The sequence below is a fragment of the Pongo pygmaeus genome, chromosome 19 (genome assembly GCF_028885625.2).
Source record: "Pongo pygmaeus isolate AG05252 chromosome 19, NHGRI_mPonPyg2-v2.0_pri, whole genome shotgun sequence".
NCBI lineage: Eukaryota > Metazoa > Chordata > Mammalia > Primates > Hominidae > Pongo > Pongo pygmaeus.
The window spans coordinates 99,754,034-99,779,675 of NC_072392.2; the positions used below are offsets into that span (position 1 = coordinate 99,754,034).

General features: G+C 62.6%; 1 protein-coding gene across 8 annotated transcripts in view; it reads left to right on the plus strand.

Moving 5' to 3' along the window:
* The window catches only part of BAHCC1 (BAH domain and coiled-coil containing 1), a 75,658-nt gene extending 58,038 nt beyond the window's left edge, over positions 1–17,620 (plus strand). For 4 of the 8 annotated variants that reach the window (XM_063656622.1, XM_054457507.2, XM_063656621.1 and 1 more), the window contains exons 12-28: positions 2,713–2,915; positions 3,004–3,140; positions 3,759–3,887; positions 6,313–6,436; positions 7,337–7,629; positions 8,453–8,631; positions 9,486–9,787; positions 9,942–10,046; positions 10,134–10,290; positions 10,375–10,489; positions 10,574–10,649; positions 10,817–10,925; positions 11,596–11,715; positions 11,849–12,025; positions 12,176–13,353; positions 14,047–14,283; positions 14,878–17,620. In XM_063656622.1, the coding sequence (XP_063512692.1) occupies positions 2,713–2,915; positions 3,004–3,140; positions 3,759–3,887; positions 6,313–6,436; positions 7,337–7,629; positions 8,453–8,631; positions 9,486–9,787; positions 9,942–10,046; positions 10,134–10,290; positions 10,375–10,489; positions 10,574–10,649; positions 10,817–10,925; positions 11,596–11,715; positions 11,849–12,025; positions 12,176–13,353; positions 14,047–14,283; positions 14,878–15,084 (3,848 nt within the window). In that variant the 3' untranslated portion in view covers positions 15,085–17,620. The remainder of the gene's footprint in view (positions 1–2,712; positions 2,916–3,003; positions 3,141–3,758; positions 3,888–6,312; positions 6,437–7,336; positions 7,630–8,452; positions 8,632–9,485; positions 9,788–9,941; positions 10,047–10,133; positions 10,291–10,374; positions 10,490–10,573; positions 10,650–10,816; positions 10,926–11,595; positions 11,716–11,848; positions 12,026–12,175; positions 13,354–14,046; positions 14,284–14,877) is intronic. The other 4 variants (XM_054457509.2, XM_063656623.1, XM_063656624.1 and 1 more) reach the window with 4 other exon arrangements.
* The last annotated feature ends 8,022 nt before the right edge of the window (positions 17,621–25,642 follow it).

A 25,642-nucleotide genomic window follows, 5' to 3' on the forward strand; every position in this document is an offset into this window, starting at 1 on the left:
TGGGGCAGGGCCTGAGCTGCCAGGGACCCGCCGTGGGAGGGTCTCGGGGACCCTCACCCGGCAGCATGAGGAGGCGTCAGTAGATAGCAGGTCCCGTGTGTATGGCCAGAGTGGCCGGTCTGCCTGTGTGAATGTCTGCAGGACAGGAGCCCGTTCACTGCATGAATACTCACGTGTAGACCACGTGTCCCGGGTGGCGGGCCATGTGGCTTAACCCAGCATGGATGTCGTCACACTCCGGCCAGGCCAGGTGTCCCAATCCCCAGGGTGTGCAGAAGTGGAGTCAGGGCCAGCTCTGCCCTCCAGGTCTCCACCTCACGGTCCCCTCCTGGGCCCCTGCCCTCGCCCCTGCCCTCCCCTTGTCCCAGTTAATGGGCAGGTCTGTGCAGCTGCTGGGCTCAGAGCTGATCCCTGCAAGTGTAGCGACTACTTCGGTTGAAATTAATTAGGAGATTGGTTTTGTCCTGTGCCAGACAGCAGGATTTGCAGAGGGGAAAGTGGAGAAAAAGCCCCCAGCATCCGGGCTGGGCAAGCATAGAGCCCCCAGGCCTGGCAGAACCTTCTGGGTGAGGCCACGTGGGAGCCACACGCCTGTAGCCTGCAAGGGCAGGGGAGGCACAGAGGAGCTTCTGGCCAACTGCAGTGACCCCAGGAGACCTGGGGCCTTCAGTGGAAGGGGCCTGCAGATGCACCTCCCTGGCTGCTGATGGCAGCAGCTGCTCAGCCCACCCGCCTCGGCCCTCTCTCCCCCTCCCATTCCCTGCGGATCCTGGACCCAGCAGCCTGAGTGTTCCCATGGTCCCCACCAGATCTGTGGTCTCGGTCCAGAGCTTTGCACCCCAGCATCTGCCCCTCTGAGCACCTCCTGGCTTCTTAGTAATGACCTCTGGGGATGGATCAACCCTTGGTCTGGGTTTGTAGCCTCTTGGCCCTCCCTGTACTTGAGGGAAGCAGCCACGCACCATGGAGTGCCCCGGCCTGGGCGCTCAGGTCAGTGCTTTTGGTGGAATCTCAGGTGCGTGCCCCAGCTGTCAGGCGCTGATTTGCCCCATTATGGATGGGGTTCTCCCGCACTCCTGCCTCTGGCTGAGATGAGCCATGTCTCTGGGGAGCACCGGTCCGTTAAGTGGAGCGTGGGGTTCCGAGGCAGAGACCAGGTTTGGGGTGCTCGTTGCTGTGAGGTTATCGTTACTTCTGGACTTTCCCAGGGGATGCCAGCACCTCTCCTCACCCCACAGGGGTGCCCCAGTTCTCCTGCCTTCCTGGCCATAACCACCCACCCCCACCACAAGGTGTCTGGCCCCTGTCTCCTGCTGGATGTCCTTGTGAGATCAGCCCATGGGGACCCCGTTCCTGGTCTCTGTGGTCAGCTCCCAGGGCTGGCTCCCTCCACTCAGGCCCTGAGTCCCCGCCCTGGGCCCTACCCTGCATGGACGCCAGCCTCTTCTGGCCCAAGCTCTGACCCCAAGATGGGCTGTCCCTTCCCCGGGCCACTGCCTGGGCTGTTGGGCTGCTGCTGTTCCTGCGGTCACTGTGAGGGTAGCTCCCCCGTTCCCGCCCCCAGGTTGAGGTCCCAGAGGATGTGGCCCTGGCAGCCCGTTCCTCCTGACCTGTGCTCAGCCCATGGCCCTCCTGTCTGCCCCAGGGCCGGAGTGTGCTGGAAAGGGCCTGGCAGAGCCCAGCGCTGTGTTCAGAGACCGGGCAGGGGCAGGGATTTGGTGCTCTGAGGGAGGATGGAGGAATGGTGGCTGCCCCTCCGAGAAGGGTCACAGCGGGTAAGGCTGCATCCAGAAACCCCGCCCGCTGCCCTCCTCACAAGGAATCGAGGGACTGGGGTCCCAGCTACCCAGGAGGCTGAGGTGGGAGGATACTGGAGCCCAGGAGTTCGAGGTTGCAGTGAGCTGTGATGGAGGCACCACACACCAGCTGGGGCAATAAAGCGAGACCCTGTCCCAAACCTAAAGGTATCGAGGGGATTTGTCCCCTCCGTCTGCACTGACCACTGGCCTTCCTGCAGCCATTGCTCTTTAGGTGTGTCCACACAGGCGAGTGGACGGGAGGACTGATGGGCAGATGGACAGGCAGTGGCAGGTCTTAGCTGCTGGGGGATGCCAGCCTCCACCACCTGGGTTGAGTGATGCCCAGGTACTGAAGCCCCTGGTTCAAAAGCCATCTCTCCACGTGACTTTGAACTTGGTTAAAGCCACATAGACAGACGCCTGTTGGAACTGCAGGCTTGGCCACGGAATTCAACTTGGTTGAACTTCAACAGCTTCCATGCTCGAGGCCTCAGTGGGCTCTCGTAGCACTGCCTGTGTCTCGGGGCCCCAGAGTGTCCCTTCCCAGGGCTGCCGTTCGAAGCAGGGCCCCCCGGTGGGGGGACACACAGGCGTTTCTGTTAGAAGCTGTAACGAGCAGCTTGCTTTTACTTCGATGGTTTGGGGCCTGTCTTGCTCTGTGACGCAGAGGACCCTGCCCCGTGGGTCCTCCCAGCTGGCCCTGCCCTACCACCAAGGGAGTGTCTCCCCAGCATGGAGCCAAACAGGGGTGCTGGGTGCCAGCCCTGGTGCCCACCTCACTCTTTCCGGTCTCCTGACCCCCATCCCGGTCTTCAAGGCTGGGTGGCTTCAGGGGGCCGGGGCTGACATCAAGAGCCAGTGAGGGGCAGTGTGTGTCCAGTTATGCCCATGCTGACCTTCCCATGCCCCACAGAGGAGGAAGAGGACGTGCTAGCCTTCAACCTGCAGCACCTGGCCACGCTGGCCACAGCCTGGTCCCTGGTGGAGGCCGCCGGCCTGGACAGCTCCACTGCACCAGCGCAGCCGCCCACGGCCGACCCCTGCAACGGCCCCAGGCTCACCCCCCGCATGCAGATCCTGCAGCGCAAGGACACCTGGACCCCCAAAGCCAAGCCTGTGAGTGGAGGTCCCAGTGCCCACGTTGCCCAGTGCGTTGCCACTGGGCCCCGGCCCGGCTCACAGGCCCCTGTGCCCCGCCCACCAGGTGTGTCCCCTGAAGGCCGCCATCGACCGGCTGGACACGCCGGAGGTGGGGATGCGCGTGCAGCTGGCGGAGCTGCAGCGGCGCTACAAGGAGAAGCAGCGGGAGCTGGCCCGCCTGCAGCGCAGGCACGACCATGAGTACGCCCGGCTTTGCGGGGGGGCCTGGGAGGGTCGCAGCACCCCCACCCCCGGGAGGTGCCCGCGGTACTGGGGCCGATGTGGGAACAGGCCGGGATTGGGCTCTGCCCCCTCCCTACCTGTGGGCAGACACTGGGGTCCGTCGGGGAGGCCCCCCAGAGGCAGTGGGGCCCAAGGAGGGAGGCATTCGGCCAGCAGCGAGACCAAGCGGCAGGGCCGGGGGTCTGTGGCAGAGCCGCTTGTCAGAGCCTGGTGTGGCAGGAGGCTGGCCGCAGGGTGGTGGGTGAGGGGACGGTGGCCGAAGGGGGAGTAGGGAGGACTGGGGGTGCTGGGGGGCCAGGGCAGAAGTTGGGGGCTTCTCTGGGGCAGGGGACACCCCGCAGTTGCAACAAGGGCAGGGGCACTACCTGACCAGTGTGTGTGGATGGTGGGAGGTGGGGACGGCAGGGGCCCTGGCTGGCCTTGCCCTCTGCGTGAGGGGTCAGGCTCCACAGGCCGAGTCTAGGCCGCACCTTTCCCCGCACCCAGTAGCCCTCGAAGGCCAGTGCCCTTGGCTGGAACCTTGTCGGGGAGCTGGGTTGTGCATGAGCCTCTGACCATCCCCCCTGCGGCCCCCAGGAGAGATGAGAGCTCACGGAGCCCTGCACGGCGGGGGCCTGGCCGGCCGAGGAAGCGCAAACACTCAAGCTCGCTGCCTGCCCCACGTCCCACGGGGCCGCTCCCCAGGAGCGATGGCAAGAAAGTCAAGTGAGTCCTGGGCACTGGCATGGCAGGGCACGTGTGGCCAGCCCTGGGCACTCGAGGCTGGGGAGCAGGGTTCAGGCTCCCCGAGGCTTCCGGGCTGTTGGTGTCCCTTCACACCTACTCTGAAGGCCTGGCCCTGCCCTTCCTAGGCCATCGAGAGTGACCAGCGGACAGAGCCCTGCTCCAGACAGGCTTTGCCCTTCTGGAAGCTCCTAGCACCACCCTGGCCCGGGTCCCCCTCTGGAAGTCACGGCCCCCAGGCCCGGCCACACTGGCTCTGCACACCTGGCTGTGGCATCGTCCCCACCTGTGCCCCGCCCAGCCCCCCTGGAGTGTGAGGCGGTGTTGCGTGCAAGCCTCTTTATCTGCACTGTATAAAGTCGTTGGTCACGCTGCGGTGCTGCTCACGGCTGCCGGCGCGATGTTATTATCCATTACCCGCCCGGCGCAGTCATTGGCGCACTCCTGGGCCTGGTATAATTGTCCTTCTCGGCTACAAATTGCCTCTCCCGGCAGGCCCATTTGCATAAATCCTCCGAGCTCCTCCAAACACGATTGGCGCGTGCATGTGCGCACTGCATCAATCCTGATGATTTGGTAATAATAGTTAAATCGGCACTAAATGGTTCCTTCAATTAAGACAGAGGCAAAAAATTAATCTCAGGGCTTTATGTCACAGAACATTAGCAAATGCAGAGAAGGTTACGGGCAGGGGCTGTGTGGCTGTGGGCAGTGGAGGGGTTACCATATGGCTGCCCCCCAGAGCTGCCCCTGCCCTGCCCTGCCCAGGTGTCTCCTGGGGGGGTCTCCTGGGGTCTCCCTTTGAGAACCAGCCAGCACTGTGGGAGCTGCTGGGCAGGACAGGGCCCCTGGAAGCCAGGATCTGGCTAGAAGGCAGCAGCCTCAGGACAGGGAGGGAAACTGAGTCCAGGACCCCTCTTCCCGAGGGTCAGGGCCCCACCTCACCCTTCCACCTCCTGCCCTCACTCATCCAGGCAGTGGTGGTAGAGGCAGTTGGCCCTGGGACGGGCCTTCTACCATGCAGGAAGTCGGGGAGCGGGGGCCCAGGGGTGCCTTCTGGCCCATGGCTTCCTGCCTGGCCCCTCAGGCCTCAGAAGCCCAGCCTCCTCTGTGAGCAGGAAGGTGGAAAGGGACATCCGGCCACGCCAGGCCAGGGCCAGGCAAGGGCCAGGCAGGGCTGTTTGTCTCCATCTGTGATTCATTTTCATGAGCAGCTGGGTATCCCTTTGCACCTGTGGGCGGGGGGGTTGAAAGGTGAGAGGCCAAGCCCCCAGCCCCTGTCTAGCCAAGAACAGGCAGAGAGACTCCCCAAGCCTTGGCTTCTCCATGTGAAATGGGGCAGTGGGAGATTCTGGGGAGGGTGGGTCACCCACACAAGATGGGGAGCCCGGGATGTGGGGGGATCAGGTGGGACCTGTTTTGGGGCATCTGGAGGTAGCTGCTGGGCCCATGTAGGCTGGAGTTGACTTCTGCCCCAGCTCCCAGCCTGGGGGACAGCACAGCTCTGGGGCATGGGGAATGCTGAGGCTCAGCCTCCGTAGTGTCCAGGGCTCCATCTGGGAGGGGCCAGGGATGCAGAATTCCGTCCTTAAGACCTGCGTGGAGGACAGAACGGGCTCCTGAGAGGGCCTGAGCCCGGCAATGGGGTCCCTGGGGACTCGGGAAAGCCCAGGCTTCTCTGGACACCGCCCCCACCCGCCTGCCCCTACCCCTGCCCCTGGTGGGACTCCGGTTGGCGCATCCTCTTCTAGCTGTGGCAGAAATGTGGATGCAGTTCTCACAAACCTGCCTGGTGCCTGCCCCACTCCTAAGGGTGGTAGCATCAGTCCCTGAACACCCGCCAAGGGCCAGGCCTGGCCTGCATAAGCCCTGCCCCAGACTCAGACGGGCGCATGTGTGGCTGTCCCTTGTTCCAGGTGCCAAGGCTGGGGCTGCAGCCCCACTCAGGCCCCAGTAGCAGCAGAATCCTGGCTCCTGAGCACTGGGCGGCCCCTCAGAGCCCTCACTGGCCCCAGCCCCCGACACCTGGCCTCTGGGTCACTGTGGCTAGGACCAGACAGCACTGCCAGGGCGTTCCTTCCTATCAGGCTGGAAGGATGGGATTTGGGTAACAGAAGCGTGCCCACTTCCAGTATAGCCAAGTGGGGGATGGGGCGGATTTGAGGATATAGGAACTGCTGAGGGCCGGTGGTTGGCAGGCAGAGGGGGCTGGCTGGAGGCAGGTGCTCAGGGGAGGTCAGAGCCGGCTCAGCCCCCGGGGCCCCTTGCCCCCAGCTCTGTCTGCCCAAGACGTGGGGCCCTTGGAGGAGGGTGACCCACAGTGTGACCCACTATGGAGACAGTAGGGGGACAAGGCTGGGGCGGCCAGGCCTGCATCTGCCCTGCACCCACCACCCCATGTCCCCAGGGCGGTGCGGACAAGCCTGGGTCTGCTGTGCGCGGAGCTGCGAGGAGGCAGTGGGGGCAAGCCTGCAAAGAAGCGAAGCAAACTGGAGAGGAGCGTCTATGCGGGCCTGCAGACCGCCTCCGTGGTGAGTGCCGAGGCGCCCGCCTTGCCCCAGGGCCCTTCAGGTCCCTTCCTGGCAGGTAGCAGGTAGCAGACTCTCCCCAGCCCTGTGCCAACAACCCATTGCTCAGATGAGCGAACCAAGGCTGGGGAGCTCCGAGCGCCAACAGCAGGAGGAGGAGCCTGACCCTGTGGTGCAACGCGGGAAGGTCTGACCTGGTGGCCCTGCCGCCACTTGCCCACGTCACTCCACCCTCCTCGTCTCACTCCAGCAGGAAAGCAAATGCTGAGGCTACATTCTGCTCACACAGACTCCCTGGAGCGAGGCCCTGCCTTTCTTCAGGTGGCCCAGGGCACACTTGGTGTGGCGGGGGCTCCTCTGGCTGCCGGCACCCCCTTTCTTCTTGGTGTGGAGGGGGCTCCCCACGCTGCTGGCACCCCGTTTCTTCTTGGTGTGGCGGGGGCTCTCGGCTGCCGGCACCCCTTCCTTCTTGGCACAACAGGTGCCTCCTGCCCCTCCCTTCTCCGAGGGCTCGGCGGAGCTGGTGAGACGTGGGCCCCAGCATACTTCACCTGTCTGCCTGGGGGCTGATTCTTCTGCCCAGATGCTGTTTTATCCTTCCCTTTAGAAAAGCTAACAGCCTGGCCCCACAACCCACAGCCACTGGGCCCTCAGCCTCCTCCACGTCCCTTGCGTGGGGTGGGCAGTGGGGTGTGTGGGAAAGGCCGCAGCGTAGGTTCCAGGGGCAGGCCCCGTGTCTCTGGGCCAGACATCCCTTCAGATCCCTTCAGCCCCTGTGGATCGAGGGCAGGGGCCTGGGAGGTACCAGTTCTGAGCTGGGCATCAACAGAGGCACCTAACCACCCAGGGGCTGTGGTTTGCAGAGAGTGCCCTGAGAGTGCAGCTGCCCCTCCCTGTTCACAGGAGAAGGCGCAGTGTAAGAAGAGCAGCTGTCAGGGCAGGCTGGCGCCCTCCGTGGCCCACAGGGTGGCCCAGCTGAAACCCAAGGTCAAGAGCAAAGGGCTGCCTGCAGGCCTCAGCTCTTTCCAGCAGAAGGAGGCTACCCCCGGGGGGCGCATCCGGGAGAAGCTGTCCCGAGCCAAGAGTGCCAAGGTGCCTGGGGCCACACGGCACCCACAGCCCAAGGGCCACGGCAGCCGGGAGACACCCAGGTGCCCAGCCCAGCCCTCCGTGGCTGCATCCCGGGAGGCAGGCAAGTTGCTGGCGTGAGTGGCCACTGCCAGGAGCCCCAGTCATGGTCACTGGGGGGCTGGAGGATGGGGCAGCAGGTTCATGGCCGCCATCAGGGCTGGGTCATGGCTTGTGGGGTGTGACAGGTCCAAGGAGACATTTTCACTGAACAGGCTGGGGAAGGAGATGAAGGTCTCACGGAAGGAGACCCCCATCCCCAGGCAGAGCTCAGTGGCTCTCAGCATGCCTCACCCCCATGTCAGGGCCGAAGGGGAAGGAAGGACCCCTCCTGGAAGCATCTAGGTTAAAAATAGCCCTCTCAACAGCCCCAGCCCCTGTGACTGTAGCATCCGGCTGGGCTGACCCCGAGGTGTTATCTGACCCCCCCCAGCAAACACGTGTGTCCAGAAACAGGAGCCTAGAAAAATAGAAGCTTCCTTTCTCCCGCCAGCCCCTTCCCCCAAGGTCTCAGACGCCTGAGAAAGAACAAAGGGAGGGCCGCTTGGGGCTGGGGGAGGGGCAGAGGGCCATCTGGGCGGAGGACAGCAGAAAAAGGGGAAGGGACTTTCTGGGGAGGGGGCCCCAGCCCTGCCAGGTGGGTGCCCTATTGCCCAGGGTATAAGAAAAAAACACCCCTCCCCACACCCATACAAATCCCTTCAGGCTGGAGGCCAGGACCTCAGGCGCCTGCCCCCAAAGCAGCCCCACAGAGCAGCCCAGAGGGTGACAGTGACCGGCTCCACTCACAGCCCCACCATAACCGCATGCCCAGAGGGTCACCTCCCCCACCTCTTAATGGCACAGCTTACCATCAAGTCATCAGGATCCTTCTGCCTCTCTCCCAGGCAGTGGCTATGACAGTGAGGACTGCGAGGGTCTCCTGGAGACAGAGGCACCACCCAGGGAGGCAGGGCTGCTGCTGCATGCTGGGGCCAGTGTGGCCGTGCTGGGGCCGTCACCCTCCTCTGTGGTCAAGATGGAGGCCAACCAGAAGGCCAAGAAGAAGAAGGAGAGGCAGGGGTTGCTAGGTAACCAGGAGGGAGGGCAGGGGTTGCTAGGTAACCAGGAGGGAGGGCAGGGGTTGCTAGGTAACCAGGAGGGAGGGCAGGGGTTGCTAGGTAACCAGGAGGGAGGGCAGGGGTTGCTAGGTAACCGGGAGGGAGGGCAGGGGTTGCTGGGTAACCGGGGGGGAGGGCAGGGGTTGCTGGGTAACCGGGGGGGAGGGCAGGGGTTGCTGGGTAACCGGGGGGGAGGGCAGGGGTTGCTGGGTAACCGGGGGGAGGGCAGGGGTTGCTGGGTAACCGGGGGGGAGGGCAGGGGTTGCTGGGTAACCGGGGGGGAGGGCAGGGGTTGCTGGGTAAGCAGGGGGAGGGCAGGGGTTGCTGGGTAAGCGGGGGGAGGGCAGGGGTTGCTGGGTAACCGGGGGGAGGGCAGGGGTTGCTGGGTAACCGGGGGGGAGGGCAGGGGTTGCTGGGTAAGCGGGGGGAGGGCAGGGGTTGCTGGGTAAGCGGGGGGAGGGCAGGGGTTGCTGGGTAAGCGGGGGGAGGGCAGGGGTTGCTGGGTAAGTGGGGGGAGGGCAGGGGTTGCTGGGTAACCGGGGGGAGGGCAGGGGTTGCTGGGTAACCAGGAGGGAGGGCAGGGGTTGCTGGGTAACCAGGAGGGAGGGCAGGGGTTGCTGGGTAAGCGGGGGGAGGGCAGGGGTTGCTGGGTAAGCGGGGGGAGGGCAGGGGTTGCTGGGTAACCGGGGGGAGGGCAGGGGTTGCTGGGTAACCAGGAGGGAGGGCAGGGGTTGCTAGGTAACCAGGAGGGAGGACCGGCACAGTCAGCCCAACCAGCCGGGTCTCCAGGATGGGGACCCCTGTGACGGCCTCCTCTCCCCCAGGGGCCTGCCGCCTGTCCAGTCCTGAGAGTGAGGTCAAGATCAAGAGGCGGTCGGTGAAGGCCAAGGTGGGCACCACCCTGGAGCGGGCCCCAGGGCAGAGGCCCCCAGGTGCGCTGGGCAAGAAGAAAGCCAAGGGCAAGGCCAAGGGCAGCCTGCGGGCAGAGCCGGGGGCCACCTCCAGCAGGGACGCCCTCTTCAGCCCCTCCCGGGCCTTCGCCTGCCATGAGGAGGGCAGCCAGCTGGCCAGTGAGCGCCTCAAGAGGGCCACGCGCAAGGGCACGGTGCTGCAGCCAGTGCTGCGGGTGAGACTGGGCTCTGGGGTGCTGGGCCGAGAGGGTGGGTGCCTGTGAGGAAAGGCCTTCCCCGCCCTCCCCCGCACGCCAGTCCCTGAGCCTTGGGTCAGCCTGAGACTGTCCCACCCTTGACTCAGCCCCTTCTCTGCCTGCCCACGCACAGCGGAAGAACGGGGCCCTGTCCATCACACTGGCTGCACGCAACGCCAAGGCCATCCTGGGGAAGGGCCGGAAGCTGAGCAAGGTGAAGCACAAGGCCGGCAAGCAGGTAGCAGCCCCCCACTCTGGGAGCCCACTGTGCACCCACCTGCACCCCGCCTGCACCCCACCCAAGCCTGACCCCTCTGGCCCCCAGGGCAAGGGCCAGGCCGTGAGCCGCCTGCTGGAAAGCTTCGCCGTGGAGGAAGACTTTGAGTTCGACGACAACAGCAGCTTCTCGGAAGAGGAGGAGGACGAGGAGGAAGAGGAAGAGGACAGCGGCCCCCTGAGTGCAGAGCAGAGCGCCGCCCTGGGTGAGCAGGGCCAGGAAGGGTGCCAGCCGCCTGGGGAGGGGCGGTGGGTAGGCTGTGCCGGCCGCTGACACCTTGTGCCCACAGCGCGCTCGTGTGCCATCCACAAGGAGGACCTGCGGGATGGGCTGCCCGTGCTCATCCCCAAGGAGGACAGCCTGCTGTACGCGGGCAGCGTCAGGACCCTGCAGCCACCCGACATGTGAGGCCTGGGCATGGTGGGGCAGGGCAGGGGCCTGGAGGGCAACCGAGACCCGTGGCACCTCACATTCCCCAATGCCCCCAGCTATAGCATCGTCATCGAGGGCGAGAGGGGCAACCGGCAGAGGATCTACTCACTGGAGCAGCTGCTGCAGGAAGCGGTGAGGACCGGGCCGGCCTGCCCCGGGGAGGGGCCTGGCTGGCTTGTCCCAGGACAAAGGAAGGCCTTGGCCTGGCCCACAGCCACTCCCAGGCCCAGGGACCAGGCTCTCAGGCAGCCCTGGGCCAGGCCCCTCCTGTTCATGGGTCGTCGCCCGCGTTCCTGCAGGTTCTTGATGTGCGGCCACAATCCAGCCGGTACCTCCCGCCTGGCACACGGGTCTGCGCCTACTGGAGCCAGAAGTCTCGATGTCTGTACCCGGGCAACGTGGTCCGGGGTAAGTTGCACCCAAAGCCGGGGCTGGGGCAGGCCCCTCTGAGACCCACAGGCTCATATCTGCCCCCAACAGCCTGGCTTCCGAGGCTGGCGAGGGCAGAACCAGCTCTCTGCTTAGACAGAGTACGACAATAAAATGAGTTCCCCAGCTGCCATGAAAAAGCACACGGTGTGTGGGGAGGGAGGGTGGGGACTCCGGCCTCCAGCCAAGCAGAGAGGGCCCAGCAGGAAGGGACCCAGAGCACTGCTGCTGGGGGTCACAGAGTACGTCGGGGGCACCAGCTCCCCTGGGCAAAACCTCCTGACTACAGGCAGGGCATGTAGGTCCCTAGGGCGAAAGGCTCAAGGGTCCCACAGGCAAGTGGCCAGGTGGGCGGGAGGCGCCTCCAGGCGGAACTCGGCTGGGAGGTGGGCACGTGGGCGTCAGCACGTGTGGGGAGGTCTGGTTCTGGGCTGGGTGGGGTGACGGTGGCATCGCATGGGAGGCACTGCAGGAGGTGGAGAGGAGGCCCCTGCTCCTGGGCTGCAGGGCGGCTCCACCGTCTGCGTGGTCAGGGAGCAAAACCCTGGAGCCCTCCCCTCACCCTCCCACTCAGCTTTGGCAGCCCCGCCTCCCTGTTTCGGGTGCCTACTGGGGGTTCCAGCTGCAAGCTCAGGTGTGCCGTCCACAGGGGCCTCCGGTGACGAAGATGAGGACCTGGACTCAGTAGTGGTGGAATTTGACGATGGGGACACCGGCCACATCGCCGTCTCCAACGTCAGGCTGCTGCCCCCTGACTTCAAGATCCAGTGTGAGCATGGGAGCTGCACAGGGCAGGGCCCTGCCTGGGCTCCACTGTGTCCAGACGGGCTCCCAAGGAAGGGTTGGGGTGGCAGTCAACCCACAGCCATGGCACTGAAGCCCTTGGCCCATGCTATCCACAGGCACAGAGCCCTCTCCAGCCCTGCTAGTGTCTAGCAGCTGCCGGAGGACCAAGAAGGCGTCCAGTGAGGCACCCCCGCCTAGTGAAGCCGCCACCCCCAGCCTGTCCCCCAAAGCCCAGGATGGCCCCGAAGCTTTGAAGACACCTGGGAAAAAATCTATTAGCAAAGACAAAGCTGGTATTTTACTGGACTTCCCAGAATCCAGATCGGGGAAGGCACCCTCTGGGGGCTGGGGGATCCATGGGGTAGACAGGGAACCGGGAGGGGCAGGTGGAGGCAGCTGTGTGGGCCCAGCTGGGGCTGACTCCGCTGGGCTTTTGCCCTCAGGTAAAGCCGAACTCCTAACCTCAGGTGCCAAATCCCCCACGGGGGCCTCCGACCACTTCCTGGGCCGCCGTGGCAGCCCCTTGCTGAGCTGGTCCGCGGTGGCGCAGACCAAGCGGAAGGCGGTGACAGCGGCCGGCAAGGGGCCGGGGGTGCTGCAGAACCTCTTCCAGCTCAACGGCAGCAGCAAGAAGCTGCGGGCCCGCGAGGCCGTGTTCCCTGTGCACAGCATGGCCACGCCCGTATTTGGCAACGGCTTCCGCGCCGACTCCTTCAGCAGCCTGGCCAGCTCCTACGCGCCCTTCGTCGGGGGAACCGGGCCGGGCCTCCCCGGGGGAGCCCACAAGCTGCTGCGGGCCAAGAAGGCCGAGAGGGTGGAGGCCGAGAAGGGTGGGCGGCGGCGGGCGGGTGGTGAGTTCCTGGTCAAGCTGGACCACGAGGGTGTGACCTCCCCCAAGAATAAGACCTGCAAGGCGTTGCTCATGGGGGACAAGGACTTCGGCCCCAAGCTCGGGCGGCCCCTGGCCAGCCCCAGCTATGCACACCCGGCCCTTGTGGGTAAGGACAAGAAGGGGCGGGCACCCATCCCCCCGCTGACCATGGGGCTGGCGCTGCGCAAGTACGCGGGCCAGGCAGAGTTCCCGCTGCCCTACGACAGCGACTGCCACAGCTCCTTCTCGGACGAGGACGAGGACGGGCCGGGACTGGCGGCTGGCGTGCCCTCCCGCTTCCTCGCCCGCCTGTCCGTGTCCTCCTCCTCCTCCGGCTCGTCCACCTCCTCCTCCTCAGGCTCCATGTCCACCTCCAGCCTCTGCTCCTCCGACAACGAGGACTCGTCCTACAGCTCAGACGACGAGGACCCGGCTCTGCTGCTGCAGACCTGCCTCACCCACCCCGTGCCCGCCCTCCTGGCCCAGCCTGAGGCCCTGCGCTCCAAGGGCGGCGGCCCTCACACACATGCCCAGCGCTGCTTCCTATCCAGGGCCACGGTGGCTGGCACCGGTGTGGGCTCAGGCGCCAGCAGCAGCAAATCCAAGCTCAAGCGCAAAGAGGCCCTGAGCTTCTCCAAAGCCAAAGAGCTCTCCCGGAGGCAGCGGCCGCCCTCCGTGGAAAACCGGCCAAAGATCTCAGCCTTCCTGCCTGCCCGGCAGCTCTGGAAGTGGTCGGGGAATCCCACGCAGGTAGGTCCAGCGGGTGGCGGGAGGAGCTCCTGGTTCCCAAGGAAACCAGGGCGGGCTCATGCGCCCCCGCTGCCGTTCCCTCTCCTTTTTCATCTTCGCACTTGATTTCAAGTTAAAAAATGTGGAAAACTCAAGGGAAGAACAAAGACCCATCCATGACCCAGTGAGGCAGCCACTTCCGCTGGCCCCTCGCTGGAGCCCATGGCCCGCGTGACAGTGGAAATGGCTTCATGTCGGGGCCGGGCCCGAGCTGCACTCCGCATGTTGTGGACTTACTTTCCCACGTCGATAAGTGGTGTGGCCAGCTGGAGAGCTGTGTGTCCCCGCGCTCAGACGCCAGCGTCTGTCCTCACCAGGGCACTGCTCGGGGGCGCATGTGGGGCCACTCATGGGTCTTTTGCCTTCGTAAATAACGCCGTGGTGAACGTCTTGTCCACACGTCCCTGTCCCAGATCCAGTATCCAGACGTCATGATTCCATGTGCGGGCTCAGTGGGGGCGCGGCCCCTGCTCCAGATCCATGGCTGCCACGGCCTTAAGCTGCGGTGCTGCCGCTTCCTGCCCTTTCGGGCGCCCTGCACACCGACACTCGGACTCACACTCACACCCACACCACACCCTCCATGCCTCCTGGCTGCCGCCTGTCCCCACGGCCCCCGGCCTCTCAGAGCCACCCTCCCCGTGTCCCCCACAGCGGCGCGGCATGAAGGGGAAGGCCCGGAAGCTGTTCTACAAGGCCATCGTGCGGGGTGAGGAGACCCTGCGTGTCGGGGACTGTGCCGTCTTCCTGTCAGCTGGGCGGCCCAACCTCCCCTACATCGGCCGCATCGAGAGCATGTGGGAGTCGTGGGGCAGCAACATGGTCGTCAAGGTCAAGTGGTTCTACCACCCCGAGGAGACCAAGCTGGGCAAGAGGCAGTGCGACGGCAAGGTGAGGCCCGGGCAGGTGCAGGGCCCAGGCCCCGTCGGGGCCCCGGGGAGGGGCACAAGCAGCCAGCACTCTGCCCCAACACAGAGCACCCGGCCCCACCACACAGCCCCCGCTCAGCAGGTGCCACGGCCCTGCAGGGAGCCGCACAGCCCATGGGCATGCCCTAGAGCAGCGCTCCCAGGTCCCTTCCCACTGTGGGGGGCTGTGGCCCACAGCAGTGCTCAGCATCCGGCAGGCCCGGTTCACTCCTGGGATGTGTGGCGGCCCCCACCCCGTGGGCCCTCCCTGCCTCCAGTGCCAGCCCGAGACAGAAATTGCACTCAGCACACCCTCTGCTCCTCTCTGAGAAGAAGCCATTTTCCAGACCACATGACGCGTCCATCTTTCAGGGAAATTAGTATTTCTCTGACTCCAACAGCCCCCAGAGGGTCCCCGGCAGGTTCCTCGGCCTCTGGACTGGTTACCGTCTTCCGGCCACACAGAAGCCCATCCGGTGACCCTCACAGGACATGGGTGGGCGGGGGGTCTTTCCTGGCTGGGCAGGGGCGCACTGGCCGAGGCCGGCCACTGACACCCTGTGTGCCTTGTCCCCAGAACGCACTGTACCAGTCCTGCCACGAGGATGAGAACGACGTGCAGACCATCTCCCACAAGTGCCAGGTCGTGGCGCGCGAGCAGTACGAGCAGATGGCCCGGAGCCGCAAGTGCCAGGACCGGCAGGACCTCTACTACCTGGCGGGCACCTACGACCCCACCACCGGGCGCCTGGTGACGGCCGATGGCGTGCCCATCCTATGCTGAGCCGCCCACCGCAGATGCCTCCCACCTGCGCCAGGGACCCTGTGTGCGGAGCCTGGCGTCGGCCAAGCCACCGGGCAGGAGGCAGCCCCGGCCTCCCAGGGGCGAGTCTGAGCAAATATGCAAAAGCCCACAGGGCAAGACCCAGGCTTTCTTACAGTTTTCCCTGGAAAGAGCGCTCCAGGTGTCGGAACCCAGTCCCGTCCCATCCGCTGCGGAGGGTCGGGCTGTGGCCCTCATGGGTCCCTGGCCCGCCCCGCCCACAGCGCCCTCCGTTTCCCGCACCGGCAGTTCACGGGAGATTCGAATCCAAGCCATATTCCCTAGTACCTCCGACTGTCTCCCACCAGGGAAAGCAGAAATCAGGTGTGTTGTCTATTTATTTCTCTATGTAAATATTGTATTTCTGCGGGGAAGTTTTATGGAAAAAAGTGGAAAAGGGTTTTTCCCCATCCGCGTGACAAGGTGTGTGTGCGCGTGTATGTGTGTGGGCGTGTGTGGCGATTTTTGTCCTGGGGTTTCCTTTGGAAATGCACTGTTCTCCTCAGCCCAGCTGGGTTCCAACGGGGGCACCTGGGACGACAGAGGGAGCTCGGGGCAGCAGGCAGAGGCCACGGGAGGGTCAGGTGGGACCCTTGGTGGCACCCTCTGATCTCTTGGGGGGACGACCGTGTAAAATGGAAGTCGGTCAAGTTTATTTGCTTTCAGTGCATCTCCTAGAAAAGAAGTGTTGGAGCAGGGGGTGGTGATGAGGGGCCCGTGGGGAAAGAAGGATTCAAGAGGCAAAGCCCAGACCAAGGAGTGTGACAACAGCAATGAGCATCTCACCTCTGTTTAAAACAAGACAAAGACGAACAATATTTTAAAGTATTGATAAGAAAAAGCAATGTTTGGATTGTATCTCCTGAATCATATTCCAACTTATATCTGATTTCTGTTTCCGGGGCCAGTTGGTCTGAGGCCAAGGAGTCTGGCCTCCACCCAGAGCAGGGAGGGGCTGGCCCCTCGCCCCCCTCACCCTTGCTGCTCTGGCACACTCGGGAAGCAGGGCCCAGCTCTGAGCCCCTCCTCACCCCTGGGGTCCTAACTTTCCTGAAAGTAGCAGGTGCCGTGTGAAGGGGCAGCTTGGCCAGGTTCCTGAACTAGGTAGGGCTCGGGACCTATGAAGGCCGGTTCACAGTCCCGCCAGATTCTCTCCTCACCCCCGAGCAGAGTGCATGCAAAAGCCACCCGTTTTCCCACCCACCTTACTGGTGCCCCCAAACCCCTGGCCTGCTGGGTAGATGGTGGTGAGGCCAGGCCAGCAGTGCTGTGGCCAGGGGAGAAGAAAATAAAATGCAGGCCCTGCCCCACGGCCCACCCCAAGCAGGGGAAGGCCCCTTCCTGAGCCCCCTTTCACCAGCCAAATCTGCCTGGCCCTTGGACCCCTCTGCCTGCCCCAACCCCTTTGGAGGTTTCTCGGCCTTTTCTGTGCCACTTGGTGGGGCAGATGGCCTGATGGGCTAGTGCTTGGGGCATAGAATAAAGGTGCCCCTGACCACCTGAGCCCACATTCTGGCCCCAGGTGCAAGAAGCACCCCTCGGGGGCTCTGCCTCAGTATCCCCGGAGAATTCACACCCCTCCCCTTCTCCCACAGCCAAGGACAGACAGGGCTGCCTAGACCTGAGTCCGACAGCCTCCAGCCTCAGAAACGCATGGGGGCCACACACTCCTCATGTCCTCCCACACCAACGTTCCCATGGCCCCACGGGAGCTTCAGGAAAGCCCCCCAAGTTAGCCGCTGCTCTAGGACAAGCTCTGTGTCACCCACACCACAGGCCTCGAAGCAGGGTGCTGGTGGGTGCCCTGTACCCCAATCCCAGGTCCCCTTGGCCCCCCTATTTTTCTCGGGCCCATTGGGGCCTGTTTCTCACCTGCTGGCTGGACCCCCTGAAGGGCTGTTCCCAGAGGCTCCCCAGGAAGCTCAAGGCTGGGGGCTTCTGTTGTGGTCGGGGGTCCCCGCCCCCAGCCCCCCGCTCCCACCCCCGAGCCTACCCTTTGTCTCGCATGAGTGCAATACTTCATTCCCGGTGGTTGTCTGGAGAGGTGGTTGGACGAGGTCCTGCTTGAGGCTCGGGGATCAGAGCGATGTGAAGTGAAGAAAAATGCATGGGGGCACGCTGAGCCACTGGAGTTCCAGAGAGGGCTGACGAGGGCGCGGCCACGGAGGTTGGATCCTCTGCTCCGCCGCCTCATCCTCGTCCCGCTTCTGCTGGGTTCCGCTTTGCCCCTGGTTTTTTCCTTTTTTTCCTTTCTGTGTGCGTGCGAATGGTGGGGCCCCTCCCCTCTCACCGTGGTTAACGTGACGAAGGCGATTCCTGTAAATGTGTAAACTAAGGGGATGGTTGGATTTTTTTTTCAATGTAAACATTAAAAACAAAATGGACAAAAAAACACACAAAGGTTTTATGAACAGCAGACTCTATGTAAAGGCATTTTAGTATCAAATTTTTTATTGATAACTTGCTTAAGAATAAATATATGGACTATTGTACAGGTTTTCGGTGGTCCAGGGTCCTGTGTCCCACGGTACTCCTGGGGGGCCCCCAGGGCTCCGGGGGCTCAGCAGAAGCCTCTCGTTCCCAGAGCTGGGGCTTCTGGGCCAGGCCTCCCCACCGCCCCCTGTGTTGGCCCAAGTGAAGCCCCTCAGGGTACTGAGCCTCAGGCCAGGAAAGGGTCATGTGACCGGAATGGGTTCGGAGTGGTCTTAGGGGTGGGGTCCCTCCAGGAGGCGTGCCCCTTTCCTGGTTGCTCTCACAGACCCCTGGTCAGTCCCTGTCCAGCCTGAACCAGTCCAGGGCCAGAGCAGGTTCCACTGGAGAGGACGAGGGGCAAGAGCAGTCTCCGAGCTGGTATGCTGGGCAGGGCCTCAGACGTGAATGACCACCCTGCAAGGGGCGGCCCACGGCCCGGGTGTGGGAACACAGATGAGTGCACCCCCAGCTGGAGAGAGCCCTGTTCGTGAGGCTGCAGACCCAGAGGAAGCTGGATGCTTGCAGAGGGTGGGGGACCCTCCTTGTTCCCCCTCTACCACCGGGATCTCGGGAAGCTGCGTGAAGTCGGTGCACATCTGTCCCAGTGGGCCCTGAGTGCCTGGTCGCAGCTGCGTCGAAGGCCAGGAAACACGGTCCTTGGAGGACGGAGTCCCTGAGTCAGCAGCGCCTCCCCGGGCCGGTGAGTGCAGAGAGGTGCTCAGGGACCAGCCATGCCTCGGGCTGCCGCGAGGGCAGGGAGCAGATGAGGCCTTGGCCGGGCGGAGCGCTGAGTAAGGAAGGGCTGCTGGACCGGGTTTCTGGGTCAGGGGTCCTCTGTGGCAGGAAAGGAAAGACTGGGGTGAGGCCAGACACTCCCTGTGGGCTCAGGAGACCCTGACTTCAGTGATCTCAGTGACTTTTTTGGGGCAGAATCCAGCCCAGAACAGGGAGGAAGGCCTGCGGCTGTTGCCCTGGCTCCTGGAGCCCTGAGCCAGGACTTGCTGCCGCCTCCTGCCCACTCCAGGAGCTTGCCCTGATGAAGCAGGTCACACGGAGAGGCCACAGGCAGCCGACAGGGACTCTGGGGCAAGAGAGCCGGGTGAGGCCCAGGCCGGAGAGGTGACACCTGCCTGGGAAGCCCACAGGAAACCTCTGCCAGCAGGTCTCGGGTTCAGATCCTCCATTCACCCAGCACTGCCTGGTGCCAGCAGTGTACCCAGCAGTGAGCTACAGTAGACGTGAGCGGCCCACGACCCCACCTTCATGACAGGCAGATGGGAGAGATGAGAACAGTGGGACCCAGCCGCTGCATCTGGGGCCACGCAGCTGAGATAACCTCACCCATGGAACCCCAAGGTCGGCCACCCCCATCTCAGCCAAAAGCGTATCGGGGCTGAGCCAGGCCTGGTGGGGCAGCACTGCGGCTCCCCGCACCCCACTGCATGTGGCAGCAGGATCAGCAGGGACTTCCCCACCTGGCAGAGCAGAGAAAGAACTGACTGTCCCTGGGGCAGTCCAGGTGGGCTCCCTGGAAGAAGTAACACCTGGGCTGTCTTGGAAGAGCCCAGGGCAGGGCAGGGCAGACAGAGGGTAGTCAAGGAACAGCTGGGGTGGCCAACAGGTGATCAACGGGGGTGAGGGGAGGTAGGGGACTGATGTTAGAGCTAGAGGGTGGCAGGGCCAAATCTCAAGCCCCTGAGAGCAGCGTGGAGCCTGTGTTCTCTCTCTCTGACAATGGGTGCCCCAAGGGCTCTAAGCAGAGTCTGCAGTCAAATTGAGGCGCTGGTTCTGCAACCTGGGAGTCAGGGTTGAAGGTCCCAGGCCAGCCAGGCACCTGGGGGTCAGGGTTAGAGGGCCCAGGCCAGCCAGGTGCCTAGGGGTCAGAGTTAGAGGGGGTCAGGATTAGAGGGCCCAGGCCGGCACAGGTACCTGGGGGGAGGGGCTGGCACCAAGAGAAAGGCTTTAAGGGTGGCACAGGGCCGGACTAGGGGTCCAGGTGGGGCTGAGGGCCAGAAACGGCCAGAGGGGAGGGGGCCTGGCTGAAGGGGGTGCCACCGTGGGCCCAGGAATGGTCTGGGTGAGCCCAGGAGGCAGATGACCCGGGCACAGCGAGTGGAGTTGACAGCAGGCTTAGGTGGGCCCCTGACCTCGAGGGTCTGACCTCCCCAGGAGCCCTGCAGGGCACACTGCTGAATCTAAGGGCAGGACTCACGTCTGGGTCTGGCCTCGCAACACCGCCGTCCTACCCTCCCCCTCCATCACCTCTCTGCCCCTCGCCCTCCCACCTTATCTCAGACAGAGCCATCCTTGCCTTCCAGAACCTCCTGCCCCCAGAACAGGCCCTGGGCAAAGGGCAGGGCGTTGTAGGAAGGACAGTCTGTGGGGCTGGGCATACACTGCTGCGGAGCCCCAAGGGTTAAACATGCAAGACTACACTTTGATCAAGACAAACGGGCCATTACGTGAAATGCTGGAGCAAGATGAATGCTGGCGCTGGGTGAGTGAGATCAATAAAAGTCATGTTTTCTCAGGTAGAAATGACAACCTGGCCGATCGCAATTCGTTTTTAATACCACAAACCAATTGGGGACCAGGGGGCTTTAATTGTTCGTCCCCGGCCTGGCGAGGTTGCTGGGGGTTGGCGGGGAGTGGGGGAGAGGCAGCCGCACCGCTCAGCCATCGCGGGGTCACCGGGCACTGGAGCTGGCCGGACGCCCATGCTGGGTGGGCCCCTCGATGGTCTCCTGAGTCTGTACCAGGCAGGGTGAGGAGGGAACTGCCTCTGGCCCCTGAGTGCGGGCTAAGAAAACAAGCAGAGGCAGCACCCCAGGGGAGTAACTTTGAATGGCCCCCTGTCTCTCGCCAAGCCCCTACCAGGAACCTGGGCCCCTCAGCCTCCACTCTCCACCCAACAGCCACCCTCTCCCGCTCCCCAGGAGTCCCAGTGAGAAGCCAGCACCTCCCTCCTTTAAGAGCCAGAGGACCCAGCCTTGAGCTTCCTGTGCCCTCCCTATTGGTGCAGCCTCTGTAACCTGCCTTAGGCTACCTGGAGCCATAATGGTGATGAGGATGCGTCTAGGGGAGCGAGCTTCCCAGGGACAGGCGGGTGGGTTGTTCAAGGCCCAACCACCACTCAGTGCCCACCTGGGACCACAGCACAGCTGCCAGGGGGACCAGGCCTGCCCCTGTCTCGGGTGGGGAGCTGGGCCGGGCCATGGGTCAGTGGGGTAGAGGTGTGGCCCCGGGGCCAGGCCTGCAGGTGCAGCCTGACTTTCCAGTGGCTCGGACCTCAGTGTCCTTGTCTGTGAAATACAGACCTTGAGTCTCTTTCCCCACCCATAAGACCAGGATGAGGCTCACAGGTGGCCCAAGGGATTTCTGGACGGATGCGCCGGCAGAGCCCAGTCGGCATGGGGGTCTCAGCCCCTTTCCCTTGGCCTACAAGCTCAACCCCCAGGCCTTGTGTCCCCACCCACACCCAAGGGAGGCTTGAGAGGCCCAGTTCAGGCAGAAAGAGGAGTAGGGCTGGCCTCCAGGCCTCCGCTCTGTCAGTGCCTCGTCACAGAGATCAGGTCCGCGGTCAACACTCTTGGGCCACTTACATCACTTCCGAAGGCCAGACACACTTCCACTTCCATTCAGCCCCCTGGACTCCTGAGGGCCTGAGCAAAGGCCTCCCAAAGCAGGAAGAGGCAGCAGGCCAAGAGCAGACACTAAGGCCGGGTGCGGCGGGTCACGCCTGTTATCCCAGCATGGGAGGCCGAGGCGGGCGGATCATGAGGTCAGGAGATCGAGACCATACTGGCTAACATGGTGAAACTCCATCTCTGCTTAAAATACGAAATTAGCTGGGCGTGGTAGTGCATGCCTGTAATCCCAGCTACTTGGGAGGCTGAAGCAGGAGAATCGCCTGAACCTGGGAGGCAGAGTTTGCAGTGAGCTCAGATCTCGCCATTGCACTCCAGCCTGGGCAGTAAGAGTGAAACTGTGTCTTGGAAAAAAAAAAAAAGAGCAGACATGGATAGCCGCCACTCGGAGCCCAGAGCAGGGTTTGCCATGAGTATGCCACATGGTCTCGGGCCTGATGTCGCCGCGGAACTGGGAAAAGCATCTGTTTTCTTACATTCCACATCCCCCTGGTGTCTTTTGCCCCTTTCCTTTGCTGAGATTGAGTTCTCAGGCAGGCTCTATCCTGTGCTTTAGAGTCCGCGGGGCCCACTCTGATGGGCATTTCCTGTCTGTTTTTTGGAGACTGACTGCACCCATTTACAGAAAGAAAAGGCAGGGGATTGACACAGCACCCTAGGCTTCCTGGGCCAACATCTACTGTTCAGAGAAAATCTCCAGTCCTGTCTCCCTGGACAGAGAGGACAGCAGGGTCCTCATGATACCCAGGGCTGGTGGGGAAACTCAACACCTCCAGCCTATCCCAATATCCTAGAATCTGTCATCCTTCCAGAATAGGCCTGTGATGTCCCTGTCCCATCAAAGCAGGGGACAGTGCATGCTAGTTCTCAACCCCTGATGATGTGATCTGTTCTTGGCAAGGACACATCTTGCTTCCTTCTCAGACAACCATTCCTGTGTCCATCTGCCCATCCATCTGTCCGTCATTTCAACAAGTATTAATACAAACTCAAGACCTACTGTGTGCCAGGCACCAGGATGCAGTGTTGAGAAGATTACACAAAGCCCCCACCCCCAAGAAACTCAGAGCCCAGCACACAGAAGCCCTGGCACCCAGCACACCAGGAACTCCGAGAAGCCACATCGAAGGGTACAGGACAGGGCCCTTCCTCAGTACAGAGCAGCTGCAAGCCAAAGAATCTGGCTCCAGCCTCCCAGGGAGAGGAGCAGTCCTGTTGCCCTTCCAGGAAGCTCAGCCCCTAGTAGAATGCACTTCTGGGGGCATCCACAGTTGCTTCCTTTAACTAGTTTAATCCGAAGACAAAAGTTGAGCTAAGGCCGCTTGCAGAGAAAGGCAGGACTAGGGGCTTGCTAGGTAGGACTCGTCCTCCACTGGCGTCACCTCAGAAAACAGTGACTCAGAGAACAGCCTCTAGGCCTGGGCCCTCAGCGCCAGGGCAGACTGGCTAGGAGGCCAGTGGGAACTCTGGTCTCACTGAGGCTGGGGCTGGGGGCTGGGACTTCCCTGAGAAAAAGTGTTCCAGATGGCAGTGGGGTGGGCTAAACCAGAGGCCTCCCAGAGCCCCTCTCCCCTAAGGTTCCCAGCAGTCAGGAGCCTCAGGCTCTCAAACCCTTCCTGCGGTGATGGAATGGTCTAGGAGCCTCCTCACAATTTGGTTTGCTGAGAGGGGAAAGTTAAAACCAGCCTTTTTATTTGGGAGCCTTTGAACAAGTTTATGATCTTGCCCCTTGTCAGGAAATCTGTTTTCACTTACAAGAAACAGGCTGGCTCAGGGGCTGGCGGTGAGCAGAGCAGTGAGGGGAGACTCCACACTGACAGGCTAATTATATTTTTCACCACTGGCCCAGTTAGTCCCCACTCTGGTCCGGAGCGAAGCACCCCTGGCCTGGTGCTCCCGGAAGCCCCCACTACGGCACGTCTTTTTGGGGGGTGGAGTTGGAAAGCCAATCTACAGCGAGGGTGCAGAAAGCCAGAAGTGATGTCGGGGGGCCCGGACAGGAAGGGGACGAGCGCCCACTGACAAGGCAGGTCTGCGCAGCCAGAGCCCAGGCAGCCTCTGCTCTGGGCTGTGAGCTCTGTGGGGCAGCCGGGGATTCTGAACGATCAGCAGGCAAACAGTGCTGCCCCCAGACATTCAGGGCTCCGAAAAGCCAAAGCCCTCGGAGGGTGTCCGAGGCCACTGTCCCAGGGCCCCAGAAGCTGCGGGAAGAGCCTCCTCTGGGGCAGAAACACGCCATGCACGCACGTGGCTCCGAGGACAACCATGCCATTCTCCAGTCACATGACCCAGGCCAGGCCAATCACAACACCGCTGCTTCCTCTGCCACCGTGATTGGCTTTGGGCCGGGCATGTGACCTAAGCTGAGCCAATCAGGGTTTACCCCTGGGACCTAATAAGCTCACAGCCCTTCCTGTGGCCTCCTGCAGCTAACTTGCCAAGTTCTCTTCTCCCAGCGCTGGGCTTTGACCGCGGCAGAACTTCGGAGTGCAGGATGGGGTTGCAGAGCCCACTGTGTCATTCACATTGCTGGTGAAGAACAAGTAATTTGTAACAAAAGCATGTTTCATGCAATATCAGGGGTATGCTTATACTAAAAATTATTCATTCTTTATCTGAAATTTAAATTAACCTGACGTCCTGTTTTGTTTAGAGACAGAGAGGGTTTCGCTCTGTCGCCCAGGATGGGGTTTCACTCTGTCGCCCAGGTGCAGTGGTGGGATGTTGGCTCACTGCAGCCTCCACCTCCTGGGCTCAAGCCATCCTCCCACCTCAGCCTCCCACGTAGCTGGGATTACAGGAACGTGCCAAGCCCGGCTAATTTTTTAATTTTATTTTTTGTAGAGTTGGTGGGGGAGGGTCTTGCTATATTGCCCAGGCTAGCCTCGAACCCCGGGTTCAGCCTCCCAGAGTGCTGGTATTACAGGCATGAGCCCTGCACCCAGCTTCTGTATTTTATTCATTAAATCTGGCAGCCCGCCTTCACAACGGCGGTTGACCTTGAAAGCCAGCTGTCCAACATAAAGTGGGTCTCCCCAGCTCACCTGGCTGCATGCAGCTGCACCCGGCCATCCATCACGGGGCAGAAAGAGCCCATGCAGGCCCTGAAGGCTCAGGAAGCTGCTGGAGGCCACTCCTGCTACACTGACCCTCCCTCACCTCAAACCCATGGCCTCTGTGAAGCCCCATCACCTGTTGACCAAGGAGGCAGCAGCCTCCTTTACAGAGCCAGCCCCAGCCCCAAGTGGATGGCTGCACCCTCACAGCCTTGCAGGACCTTGCAGGACAACCGTCCCAGAGTGCAGCACATTGAGTGGACGTCTCCATGTTCAAGGCTGAGGCCTACACAGAGTCCTGGGCAGTGCCTGGTCATCTGGCCAAACGTGAGGGACCTGGAAAAAACACAGGGCAAACGAATCGGGGACAGGAGTCGGGGGAGTTCGAGGAAGAGGAGGGTCAGTAGGCATTTGAGCTGTGCCTGGAGGCTGAGCATGTGCAGGCCATGTGAGCCCACCAGAAGCCCCACTGCAGAAGTTTTTCAGTCAGGTGGGCACATGACCCACCGGGGTGCCCATCACCTCCCTCCCCCCAGCCAATCTGCAGCTCGCCCCACGGACTCGCAGTGTGCAGGGAGGAAGGTCAAGCACAGGCACTCCGTCTTGAAACTGCCCTCCCCGTGGCTGGTCTGGATTCCCACTGAGGAAGGCTCAATTGTAGAAGCCACAACGGACCTGAAATCCCAGCAGGGTGCCATGCTTCACGGGCACCTGGCAGCGCTGTGGGGCACATTGATGACTTTGGTCCCTTCCGTTATGGCATGGGCAGCAACTTGTCCTCATCAGGAATAAGCTCTGCTCTGGATGAGGTCGTGCCATGGGCCTAGAGAACCTCTAGACCTGCTCAGGGAACCCCGCCCCGCCCCTGCAACCAAGGAACTCATTTCCAGGCACAAGCACAGCCAGGAGCTAAGTCACAGCCATTCCCCATCTCACCCTCTGTCCCTGGCATCTGCAGCCCAGGAGCCACGCAACCTGGTTGGTCTGAGGCAGGGCACCCCACAAGCCAGGATAAGCTCCAGTCCTGGCTTCAGGAGGCAGGAGTTGGAGGAGGAGTTTCAGCCTCTCACTGTCACACTAGTGCCCTTAAGCTCTGCCTCCCATCCCGACTCAGAGCTGCACTGGTCTGCAGTGCGGCACCCACGGGGAGACATCGTTACAGCCCAGGGATCTGGAGCCATTTCATGTTCCTTGGGCTACAAGGTGAGTAGGAGAAAGAGGGGGTGTGGTTGCCATTCCGGCCTGCTGTTGGGCGAGGAGACATGGGTGGAGCTGGGGGCCTACGACATGCCGATGCACTGGCGGGAGACCTCTGCAACCCTAAGAAGGCAAGAGCCACGGGGG